Here is a 12511-nt window from a genome sequence, read left to right as displayed (position 1 = left end):
GGTAAATAGTCCAGGAATTCACAAAGAACCCCAGAGTAACATCCAGGATCTGCAGGCATCTCTCACCTTGGCTAATGTGAGTGTTCATGACTCAACTATCAGAAAAAGACTGAACAAGAATGGTGTTTATGGAAGGATAGCCAAAAAGGAAACCACTGCTCTCTAAAAAGAACATTGCTTCGCATCTGAATTTCGCCAAAGAGCACATAGATGATCCACAAGACTTCTGGAACAAGGTTCTATGGACAGACGAGTAAAAAGTAGAACCGTTTGGCCTGAATGAGAAATGTTATGTTGTTTGGTGAAAATCAAAACACAGCATTCAAACAGAAGAACCTCATCCCAACCGTCAAGCATGGTGGTGGGAGTGTGATTTTTGGGGCTGCTTTGCTGTCTCAGGACCTGGACGGCTTGACATCATTGACACAACCATTAATTCTGCATTGAATCAGAGGATTCTAGAGGAGAATGTCTGGCCATCCGTCAATGAGCTGAAGCGAAAGTGGGTCATGCAACAGGACGATGATCCTAAACATACAAGCAGATCTCTAAAAGAATTGCTGCAGAAGAAATTCCATGTTTTAGAATGGCCTAGTCAAAGTCAGACCTAAACCCCATTGAAATATTGTGGCAGAAGCTGAAGCGAGCTGTCCATGAAAGGGAGCACTAAGCACATAGCGCTTCCCCTATTCATCCCAAGGGAAGTACAAACGACACAGGGTCATCCCTTAAGGTTGGAGGAAAGGAGATTTCACCAGCAACAAAGGAAAGGGTTCTTTACAGTGAGGGCAGTTACACTGTGGAATTCATTACCCATGGAGACTGTGATAGCAGATACAATAGATTTGTTAAAATAAAGGTTGAACATCTTTTTTAGAAAGGAAAGGCATACAGGGATATACCAAATAGTAAACATGGGAAGGATGTTGATTCAGGGAGTCATTTTCCCCTTATGAGATATCATTGGATGTTGTGTCACTGGGGTTTTTTGTTTGCTTTCCTCTGGATAAAACTATTGTAAATACAAATATAGGAAAAGTATTGGTCGTCTGAATTTGGGTTAAACTTGCACATATGTCTTTTCAACCTAAATAATAATAATAATAATAATAATAATAGCAGCATGTTCTTGTATAGCGCTGCTAGTTTTACGCAGCGCTTTACAGAGACATTTTGCAGACACAGGTCGCTGCCCCGTGGAGCTTACAATCTATGTTTTTGGTGCCTGAGGTACAAGGAGATAAAGTGACTTGCCCAAGGTCACAAGGAACCGACATCGGGCATTGAACCAGGTTGCTGCAGTGCCAGTCAGTGTCTTTACTCATTGGACCATTCCTTCTCCCATAACCCATCTCACAACTTAATCTACTACTGTATGTATCTATGTAGCTAATACGTTGCTAAATTTGATATGCCCCATTCTTGCAGCTGGAAGACATCATACGAAACCCCCACTGAGGGAACATGAGTAGAAGGAATTATCGTCCCCAGTGGTTTGCGGTTGGATGGTGTGACAGCCTCGGTGCTGGGATACAACTCCATTTCTACGTGGCAGGCGTGAGCAAACCTCTGCCCTCACCTCTTGCGCTGATCAGCTAGCGAGCTTCCCCTGGTGAGAGCGAACATGTCAAACTCGTCCTCTGGTTTCTTCGTGACTTCTAAAGACTGGAGGGTTCCACTCACCGACCCAGAGCTCACGTCTACAGAGAGAGGAGATAAATACATGGTAAGCGCCTCTGGGAAGAGACCTGCGTCCTATTGTCTCAACTAACGTGTACATACAATGTTATGGACTTCCCACCCTACATTGTATTGCATTGTGGAATATGTTGCCGCAATACAAGCAAAATATTTTATTATCATCAACAGATCCCGACATGCACAAAGACTGTAACTCCTCCAAAGAAGACCTTTTGTTTTGTGGACAATGGTTTGGTCCCACTAACCAATACATCCTTATTTATCGTCCAGCATTATAGTAGATTAGGTTGAAAAGACAGGTGTCCATCAGGTTCAACCATTGCTAAATTCTGCTTGGACCGGACACTTAGCCCATATTTAAAGTTATATTGATCCACAAGAAGCAAACAAAAATTCCCAGGAAAACATTTACCAATTAGGTCTCATAATGGTTAACAAAGTTTTTGAAGTGAAGCTTCTTTGCTGGCACCTACAGGGTTTTCATGAGAAAAATGTATTGCTTTATAACAAAAAAACGGCCCCCCGTTGCACGCATGTGCCAGTCGCACGCATGTGCCAGTCGCACGCATGTGCCAGTCGCACGCATGCGCATAACAGGTCACACAGAGGTTGTACCCAGCGCATGCGCAGTACACTCACGCCCACCCTCTTCCAGCCCACGTGTACTAACGGTCATCAGCTACTGCGTATAGCCGCGGGCCTGTACGCATGGCCATGGGCCTGTACGCATGCGCCTCCACGTCACCTCAGAGAGGATGGACAAAGGGGGAGGAGAGGAGCCGGGAACACAAGGCAGGGAGAAAAAGAAGACCCTGCAACAAGGATATGGTAGGAAGAATGGAGGGACTGAGCAGCGTCCCAGAGATCCCGGTGCTGAAACACACACACACACACACACACACACACACACACACACACACACACACAGCTAATATAAATATAGAAGTGCAAATAACAAAAACAGGGTGTGCCGTGCACGCGCTTTCTAAGTCACACTTCTTTGTGTTTTGTCACTGAAATTGTGTTTTGATTTTTAATTAAAAACATCACCATAAAAATACAATGTGTGTGACAAAAGACAAAGAAGTTTCACTTAAAACGCGCGTGCTCAGCACACACACTTTTTAAATCCTCCCTGATTCCATTAATGGCAATCAGATTTCCTCTTGGGTCAACATCTTTCCAATATTTAACTTATTTGCTATATCCCTGTATACTTTTTCTTTCTACAGAAATCTAACCTTTTCTTAGATATCTACTGTATCTGCCATTCGCTATAGGTGATGGGGTGACAGATAAAGGATGCTGTGCGTCTCCATGTGCCAAACGGGAATATTATAACGTAAATAAAAGATGAGAAATAGGAATACGGCATCTGAATAAATGCATTTTAAACTGGGTAAGTTCGCTTCATTGTTTGGTATAAAAAATATATATCAAATCAGAGGCGTTGCCAGAAAATAGAAGCAAATGTGATCACCTAAATATATTATCCAGTGGGGGAGGAAAAGTACTGGGTCCAGAAAACTAGATCTCGATTGCCAATTCTTGGAGTCGGGAAAGAATTTATTTTCCCCTTATGAGATATCATTGGATGATATGACACTGGGTTTTGTGTTTGCCTTCCTCTGGATCAATAAGTAAGTATAGATATAGGATAAAGTATCTGTCGTCTAAATTTAGCATAGGTTGAACTTGGACGTACGTCTTTTTTCAACCTCATCTATGTCACTATGTAAAGATCTGCCAAAATGTAATCGTGTTGTTACCCATACTACCCTCTAACCCAGGGTGCTCAACTCCAGTCCTCAAGACCGCACCCTCCCCCAACAGGTCAGACTTTAAGGATATCCCTGCTTCAGCGCAGGTGGGTCAGTCAAAGACCGAGTGACCTGTGCTAAAGTAGGGATATCCTTAAAACCTGACCTGTTGGGGGGGGTGGGGTCTTGAGGGCTGGAGTTGAACACCCCTGATCTATCCCATGGTGATAATGAACAAGAAGCCCTGCCCAGCGGCTGAAAACTAAGCGGCATAGCAATGGGATATGGGATATATTGCAAGATCCGGAGAGATGTAATACTTTGCTATTGCTTAAGACAGAGTCAAATGTTAAAGGTGCAATGGAATTATAATCATTAAAAATTAATCCAACAGTGCTAAACGTAATGTTTTGTCTTTTGTTTCCATGGAAATTAACTGCAAATTGCATTTCTTATGTTCCTCTGCAGGGGGGCAGGTTTGTCAATGAAGTGCTTCCCCATAGTCCAAGCTGTCCTTATCAGAGTGCCAATAAAGAGAGAGAGAAAGAAAGAGAGAGAGAGAGAAAGAGAGGGAGAGAAAGAGAGGGAGAGAAAGAGAGAGAGAAAGAGAGAGAGAAAGAGAGAGAAAGAGAGAGAGAGAGAGATAGAAAGAGAGTGAGAGAGTGAGAGAGAGAAGGGGTGGGAGAGGAGAGAGAGAGAGAGAGAGAGAGAGAGAGAGAGAGAGAGAGAGAAGGGGTGGGGTGGGAGAGAGAGAGAGAGAGAGAGAGAAGGGGTGGGGGTGGGAGAGAGAGAGAGAGAGAGAGAGAAGGGGTGGGTGTGGGAGAGAGAGAGAGAGAGAGAGAAGGGGTGGGTGTGGGAGAGAGAGAGAGAAGGGGTGGGTGTGGGAGAGAGAGAGAGAGAGAGAGAAGGGGTGGGTGTGGGAGAGAGAGAGAGAGAGAGAGAGAGAGAAGGGGTGGGTGTGGGAGAGAGAGAGAGAGAGAGAGAGAGAGAGAGAAAGAAGGGGTGGGTGTGGGAGAGAGAGAGAGAAGGGCTGGGTGTGGGAGAGAGAGAGAGAGAGAGAGAGAGAGAGAGAGAGAGAGAGAAGGGGTGGGTGTGGGAGAGAGAGAGAGAGAGAGAGAAGGGGTGGGTGTGGGAGAGAGAGAGAAGGGGTGGGTGTGGGAGAAAGAGAGAAGGGGTGGGTGTGGGAGAAAGAGAGAAGGGGTGGGTGTGGGAGAGAGAGAGAAGGGGTGGGTGTGGGAGAGAGAGAGAAGGGGTGGGTGTGGGAGAAAGAGAGAAGGGGTGGGTGTGGGAGAAAGAGAGAAGGGGTGGGTGTGGGAGAAAGAGAGAAGGGGTGGGTGTGGGAGAAAGAGAGAAGGGGTGGGTGTGGGAGAAAGAGAGAAGGGGTGGGTGTGGGAGAAAGAGAGAAGGAGTGGGTGTGGGAGAAAGAGAGAAGGGGTGGGTGTGGGAGAAAGAGAGAAGGGGTGGGGGTGGGAGAAAGAGAGAGAAGGGGTGGGGGTGGGAGAAAGAGAGAGAAGGGGTGGGGGTTGGAGAATGAGAGAGAAGGGGTGGAGGGGAGAGAGAGAGAAGGGGTGGGGGGAGAGAGAGAAGGGGTGGGGGGAGAGAGAGAAGGGGTGGGGGGAGAGAGAGAGAAGGGGTGGGGGAGAGAGAAGGGGTGAGGGAGAGAGAAGGGGTGGGGGGAGAGAGAGAGAAGGGGTGGGAGAGAGAGAGAAGGGGTGGGGGAGAGAGAGAAGGGTGGGGGGAGAGAGAGAGAAGGGGTGGGGAGAGAGAGAGAGAAGGGGTGGGGGGAGAGAGAGAGAAAGGGTGGGGGGAGAGAGAGAGAAGGGGGGGGGAGAGAGAGAAGGGGTGGGGGGAGAGAGAGAGAAGGGGTGAGGGGAGAGAGAGAGAAGGGGTGGGGGGAGAGAGAGAAGGGGTGGGGGGGAGAGAGAGAAGGGGTGGGGGGAGAGAGAGAAGGGGTGGGGGGAGAGTGAGAAGGGGTGGGGGGAGAGAGAGAAGGGGTGGGGGGAGAGAGAGAAGGGGTGGGGGGAGAGAGAGAAGGGGTGGGGGGAGAGAGAGAAGGGGTGGGGGGGAGAGAGAAGGGGTGGGGGGAGAGAGAAGGGGTGGGGGGAGAGAGAGAAGAGGTGGGGGGAGAGAGAGAAGGGGTCGGGGGAGAGAGAGAAGGGGTGGGGGGAGAGAGAGAAGGGGTTGGGGGGAGAGAGGAAGGGGTGGGGGGGAGAGAGGAAGGGGTGGGGGGGAGAGAGGGAAGGGGTGGGGGGGAGAGAGGGAAGGGGTGGGGGGGAGAGAGGGAAGGGTGGGGGGTAGAGGGAAGGGGGAGAGAGAAGGGGTGGGGAGAGAGAGAGAAGGGTGGGGAGGGGGAGAGATAGATAAGATAAGGGTGAGAAAGATAAGAGAAGGGTGGGCAGGGAGATAAGTTAAGGGCGGGGTGAGAGATAGGTGTGCACCGAGAGATTATATAAGGGAGGGGAAAGAGATAAGATAAGGTGGAGAGGCACGATATAGTGGATAAATATAAGGTAAAAGGAGGGGGAGAGAGATAAGATAAATTGAGGAGGAGCGAGATAAGAGAAGGGAGAGAGAGAGAAGGGGTGGGGGTGGGATAGAGAGAGAGAGAGAGAGAGAGAGAGAGAGAGAGAGAGAGAGAGAGAGAGAGAGAGAGAGAGAGAGAGAGAGAGAGAGAGAGAGAGAGAGAGAGAGAGAGAGAGAGAGAGAGAGAGAGAAGGGCTGGGTGTGGGAGAGAGAGAGAGAGAGAAGGGCTGGGTGTGGGAGAGAGAGAGAAGGGGTGGGTGTGGGAGAGAGAGAGAAGGGGTGGGTGTGGGAGAGAGAGAGAAGGGGTGGGTGTGGGAGAGAGAGAGAAGGGGTGGGTGTGGGAGAAAGAGAGAAGGGGTGGGTGTGGGAGAAAGAGAGAAGGGGTGGGTGTGGGAGAAAGAGAGAAGGGGTGGGTGTGGGAGAAAGAGAGAAGGGGTGGGTGTGGGAGAAAGAGAGAAGGGGTGGGTGTGGGAGAAAGAGAGAAGGGGTGGGTGTGGGAGAAAGAGAGAAGGGGTGGGTGTGGGAGAAAGAGAGAAGGGGTGGGTGTGGGAGAAAGAGAGAAGGGGTGGGTGTGGGAGAAAGAAAGAAGGGGTGGGTGTGGGAGAAAGAGAGAAGGGGTGGGTGTGGGAGAAAGAGAGAAGGGGTGGGTGTGGGAGAAAGAGAGAAGGGGTGGGTGTGGGAGAAAGAGAGAAGGGGTGGGTGTGGGAGAAAGAGAGAAGGGGTGGGTGTGGGAGAAAGAGAGAAGGAGGTGGGTGTGGGAGAAAGAGAGAAGGGGTGGGTGTGAGAGAAGAGAGAAGGGGTGGGGGGAGAGAGAGAGGGGTGGGGGGAGAAGAAGAGGGTGGGGTGGAGAGAGGGAAGAGGTGGGGGGGAGAGAGGGAAGGGTGGGGGGAGAGAGGGAAGGGGTGGGGGGGAGAGAGGGAAGGGGTGGGGGGAGAGAGGGAAGGGGTGGGGGGGAGAGAGGGAAGGGGTGGGGGGAGAGAGGAAGGGCAGGGGGTGGGGGGGAGAGAGGGAAGGGGTGGGGGGGAGAGAGGGAAGGGGTGGGGGGAGAGAGGGAAGGGGTGGGGGGGAGAGAGGGAAGGGGTGGGGGGGAGAGAGAAGGGGTGGGGAGAGAGAGAGAAGGGTGGGGAGGGGAGAGATAGATAAGATAAGGGTGAGAGAGATAAGAGAAGGGTGGGCAGGGAGATAAGTTAAGGGCGGGGTGAGAGATAAGGTGTGCGCCGAGAGATTATATAAGGGAGGGGAAAGAGATAAGATAAGGTGGAGAGGCACGATATAGTGGAGAAATATAAGGTAAAGGGAGGGGGAGAGAGATAAGATAAGTTGAGGAGGAGCGAGATAAGAGAAGGGGGAAGGAGAAAGAACAGCAGGGGGAGAGATAAAATGAGGGGGAGAGAAGATAAGGGGAGGGGAGAGATATAGGATAAGCTGAGGGGGGAGAGATAAGGGAAGGGGGCAAGATAAGAGGAGGGGAGAGAGATAATGACAAGGGGAGAGATAGATAAGGGCCAGGGAGAGATAAGATAAGGTGGAGAGAGCTAGGGTAAGTGGAGGGAGATAAGAGGAGGGGAGATAGAGATAAGATAAGGGGAGAGAGTTAAGGGAGGGGAGAGAGCCTATTTAAGGGGGGTGAGAGATAAGGGAAGAGCGATAAGATAAGGAGAGGGGGAGCGATAAGATAAGGTGAGGGGAGAGATAAAGGCAGGGGGAGAAAGATAAAGGCAGGGGGAGAGAGATAAAGGCAGGGGGAGAGAGATAAAGGCAGGGGAAAGAGATAAAGGCAGGGGAAAGAGATAAAGGCAGGGGAAAGAGATAAAGGCAGGGGGAGAGAGATAAAGGCAGGGGAAAGAGATAAGGGGAGGGAAGTCTATGTAAACTCTTGTTGTACACAATGGAGCCTATGCTAGTAGCCTTCATAAATCCTCTCGCTGGACCTGTAATGCCGCCGTTTTTTTCAGTGTATTTTTCACGGTATTCAGAAAGCCTTTATGAAAGCTACTAGAATCGGCCTCTTTCCCAGACAAAAAAAAAAAACTTACGAGGATCGGCGATGTGATATTTGCCTTTCTCAAAAGGTCTCACCCGTGAATCTGCAGCGATCTGGCCCAGCTGCATAGAGAGCCGCCTCTCCTTGCGCATATCTCACCAGTGATCGCAGGGTTTTTAATACAAAATGTAATACTAGTGTACGTAACAGGGGGTCTCCGGAGCAGAACCGCGTTAATTTCAGGTCTGGGGACACCATGCTTCCTGAGATACAGGCCCCGTTATGGGGTGCCGGTATCTCCTATGCATTAAAATGTCCCGGTCACGTGACGCGAGACATGAGACACAAGACATTTAAATGCATAGGAGATACTGGCACCCCATAACGGGGCCTGTATATCAGGAAGCAGGCCACCCCACCTGCTTCCCTGTCTTCACCCTCCGAATCCCAGTTATCAGGAAGCTCTCGACCCGCAACGTCATCCACCGTAATCTGACTCCATCCTCCTTGAAGATCAGTATCAGGTACAAAAATCTTCTTTCTTCTATCTTCATCTGTCATTCTTTTTTTTAATCTTCTATCTTCTTTAGTTGGAATCCAAAGTACCCCATGTTAAATCCAGCAACGGGAGTTGCCTCGTCGTCTTCTTGTGCTAAAATGAGATGGAACAGGCCTTTTATGGGGCCTGTGACATCATGTTTTAGGGTTAGATGGTACAGCTATAATCCGATTGGACGCTGTATCATGTGACAGGCTTTTTTTTTTTAAGGATGTGACGTCGTCATCTCCAAGGGAGGCAAGTCATATCTTTAAAACGACATGGCTCATATCACATGGTATTACAGCCAATGGGATTGTCTTCAATCCCATTGGTTCCTGTACCAAGTGATATGTTCCCTTGGTTAAAAAGGATGTGACATCACTTTAAGGGATGATGTCACATCCTTAAAAACTAATGTGACCTATCACATGGTACAGGATCCAATGGGATTGAAGACAATCTGATTGGCTGTAATACCACGTGATATGAGCCATGTCGTTTTAAGGATGTGACGTACCTCCCTTAGAGATGACGTCACATCCTTAAAAATGTTTTTTAAAAGCTGGTCACATGATACAGCGTCCAATCAGATTGAAGCTGTACCATCTGACCATAAAATGTGACGTCACATGCCCTATAAAAGGCCTGTTCCGTCTCATTTTAGCTCAAGAAGATGACGGGGCAACTCCCGTTGCTGGATTTAAACTGGGGTACTTTGGATTACTACTAAGGAAGATAGAAGATTAAAGAAAAGAATGACAGATGAAGATAGAAGGTGAAAGAAGGAAGATTTTTGTACTTGATCTTCAAGGAGGATGGAGTCAGAGTGCAGTGGTTGACATCGCGGGTCGAGAGCTTGCAGATATGCCGGGATTCGCAGGGTAAGATAAATATTGAATGTATGTAACCGTCTTTTTTCATGTTTTTTATTTTCATGTTTTTAATTGCCCATTGACTGCTAATGTATTAATCTATGCAACTTTTACAGATAAATACAGTGACAGGCAATGCATTTTTTGGCAAATGCTTGTTTTGAATTGATTGTTATTTTTTCTATTTCTGTTTAGTGTTTTCACTAAATTGTTTGGTATTTGGATGGCTAGTTTTTATTACATTTTAGGATTGGGTAGCGGTTCTATTTCTGGAATTGTTTTGTTGGTTAGGTGTGTATTTAATTGTATTTTGGTATAACATAATTTTTGTTCGTTTGTGGTTTTGGTGTTAGAATAATTTTATTGATGTGTAGTTGAGGCTTTGTAGTTATTTTATTGTTGTGGTATATAGGTGCTTGTGTATTTCTTTAATTGTTGTGTATTTTTCGGCTAAATGATTTCTTGTAAAGGTTGGCCATTGACTGCTATAGTGGCTTATCATGCCCATATTATATGGCTATGTTGTACCACTGTGCCAATCTGTTAGGGACAGTAGGTAAGGTCAGAAATTGCATTTGTGTTAAACCATCCATTTGTCTGTTCATAACCTGTTAAGATTCTGCAGTCAGCCTTTTGCTGAAATATAATTTCTAATGTATTCAGCTTCTGCCAAATTACATTTCCTCTTTCCTCAGGATTTTGCTAAGATACTTTTTATGTTGTCAGCTTCCTGCTGTTTTAATAAACAATAAACTGGTTCTCTGAGAGGTAAAATCGTCTAACAAAGTGTCTAGAGAAATTCAAGGTTTTTTGATAACAGAAAATGAATGGGCTATGTATTTAGACATAGCCTGTATAGGGAGAATTACGCCCCAAAATCATTCCACTAATATGTCCTGCCCATAAATCACGCCTCTAATCTAAGCCACACCCAGGTTACACCTACGTTACGCCTCAAACCAAAACTTTCTTTTTTCTGTATAAAAATCTTTACCCTATGCTTAATAAACTGAGGCGGAAGGGTTGAAACACTGTCTGTGTGTCGGTTCTTTCGTTTTCCCGGGCCTGTACGTTTATCAGATTGGAGATAACAGTGCCAGTGCGTGAATAAAGCTTCCGTGGAGTCTGCAGCAGTGAGGTGCTGTATGTTCATACCCAGTCACAGAAGCCTCCAGCTCATTGACAGGGAAAAGGTTTCTTTCAGTTGTAGTGTCCAGAAGTGGAAATTCACAAAGGCGGTGAGTAAATGTAATTGATTTTTACATTGTCTCACCCTCCTCTGGGAATTCAGTAACCTAAATTGTGACTGTGGATTGGGTTAGAGTCCTTTGACAAAATTTTGTGCACGACTGGACTGTCATCTCTGATCTGGGTGAACGACCATTGTATATTGTGTAAAGTAAAGGAATTGTATTATTACTTATCTGCAATTATTAATCATAATTTAGCTGTTTTTCTATAAGCTACTAATGGGTGCTTACATGAGTAAGAAGGACTCTGGAGGGAAGCCTAGGAATATACAAGTTTTTAAATGCAAGTGTAAACCTAGTCAGACTCCTGAGGAATTTGTTGCTCAAACGGCTGGTGATTATTATTGTGACCCGTTTGTAGATCATGCAGCAGGTTGTTCTCGGCAAGAGAATAAGGCAATGTATTTTGATAATGGACAACACCGAGGTAGGATACAAGGCAGAGGGCAGAATAGACGGAGATCTTATGCTGATCCCAGAAATCAATCAGGAAGAATAGCTCAGAATAATGGTGCCTGTTTTAACTGTGGTAATTTTGGTCATTGGCAGAGAGAGTGCCCCTATCAGAGTCAGAAGCAGGGAACTGCTGCTTCGCCCGTGGGGGCTCAGAGTGCAAGTCTCTGTAAAAATAACACACGCTACCTTATGTAAAAAGTTTGTTTGAAACCCTGATTAATTTTTTCCTGAATGATTTCTTGTGTGAAAGATACCGTGGCTTATGCTGATTATCATATGTGTATAGGTCGCCATCCATGAATTTGCAGATATTTACAAAAATATGAATATTAGTTGCTCATGATGAAATCTAATATGGCTATGATGTACCACTGTGCCAATCAATGGGTGCCGGGGAGTTGGTTAGGCCTCCCGGGTAGGTAATGGGTGAGGGTGGGTTAACCCCTTAATTATTATAGTGGTTATTAACAGCTAAGGTGATTAAGGGGTTAGGGGCCATTAGATTTTATTTTTTCTTGTACTCTTGCTGCCAACTGAGGACATAGGCCTGGAGTATGCTGATGAGGACTCCCTTCATGATGTTAGGGGCAAGTAGAAGTTTTATTTACTTTATTTATGCTGGCTGGCTAATGTTTGATTTAGAACGGGCAAATGAGCTATTATCCATATCTGGACAATAGTAATTTTGCTCATTACTGTACTGTATCTGTGGGGCAGGGGGGTTTGTTGTTGGTTGGAGAGGAGGTGGGTAGTAGGGTTGCTGTGTATTTTAATGTTTATTGTGGGTAGAGGGGATGGGTGAAGTTGGCATTTGACCCCTGGTGGGTTTTTATACCTACCGGGTGGGTAGCCGGAGGGGTTAATCCCTTCATTACCGCCGTGGTATGAACCGCTAAGGTAATGAAGGGGTTACCTCCACCCACACCCCCCCCCCGCAAAGCCTAAACACCCACCAATGGCCAAATACCACCTTCACCCACGCCGCTAACCTCAATAAACAATATAATGTAGTTAACCCCTTCATTGCGTTAGCGGTTAGCTGCTAAGGTAATGAAGTTGTCTGTAAATGCATTTTTCATGCATGGGATTCATGCCGGGGCCTCTGGTGCTGGTATTCATGTGTACACTGGCGACACACTTTATTCGAGCTCGGCTAGTCCCACGAATTCGGGTATACCCGGGTGTATTGAGGTTTGTGACTGTTTTCTGCCCGAGTGCATTGAGGTATTTTCCAGGCAGGGATTGAAGCATTTTATTCCCGCTGGCTGCAATACTGCACAGTATATATATATATATACTGCATTACAATTCATGAATTTATGCCATCTGGTAGACACGCGAAGCATTGCAGCCTATTAAATCCTAATCATTATCATTTAACAGATCAGCCGCCCGTCAGCCAGGCATGAACCCAGGCTGGGAAG

General features: G+C 47.0%; 1 protein-coding gene across 1 annotated transcript in view; it reads right to left on the bottom strand.

The window, feature by feature from the left end:
* The window catches only part of TOM1 (target of myb1 membrane trafficking protein), a 117482-nt gene that overhangs the window by 8212 nt on the left and 96759 nt on the right, over positions 1–12511 (bottom strand). Inside the window, exon 11 of the mRNA XM_075573706.1 lies at positions 1580–1700. Within this exon, the coding sequence (XP_075429821.1) occupies positions 1580–1700 (121 nt within the window). The remainder of the gene's footprint in view (positions 1–1579; positions 1701–12511) is intronic.

This window comes from Ascaphus truei, chromosome 17 (assembly GCF_040206685.1).
Source record: "Ascaphus truei isolate aAscTru1 chromosome 17, aAscTru1.hap1, whole genome shotgun sequence".
Classification (NCBI taxonomy): Eukaryota; Metazoa; Chordata; class Amphibia; order Anura; family Ascaphidae; genus Ascaphus; species Ascaphus truei.
This window is presented reverse-complemented; position numbering and strand designations above follow the sequence as displayed.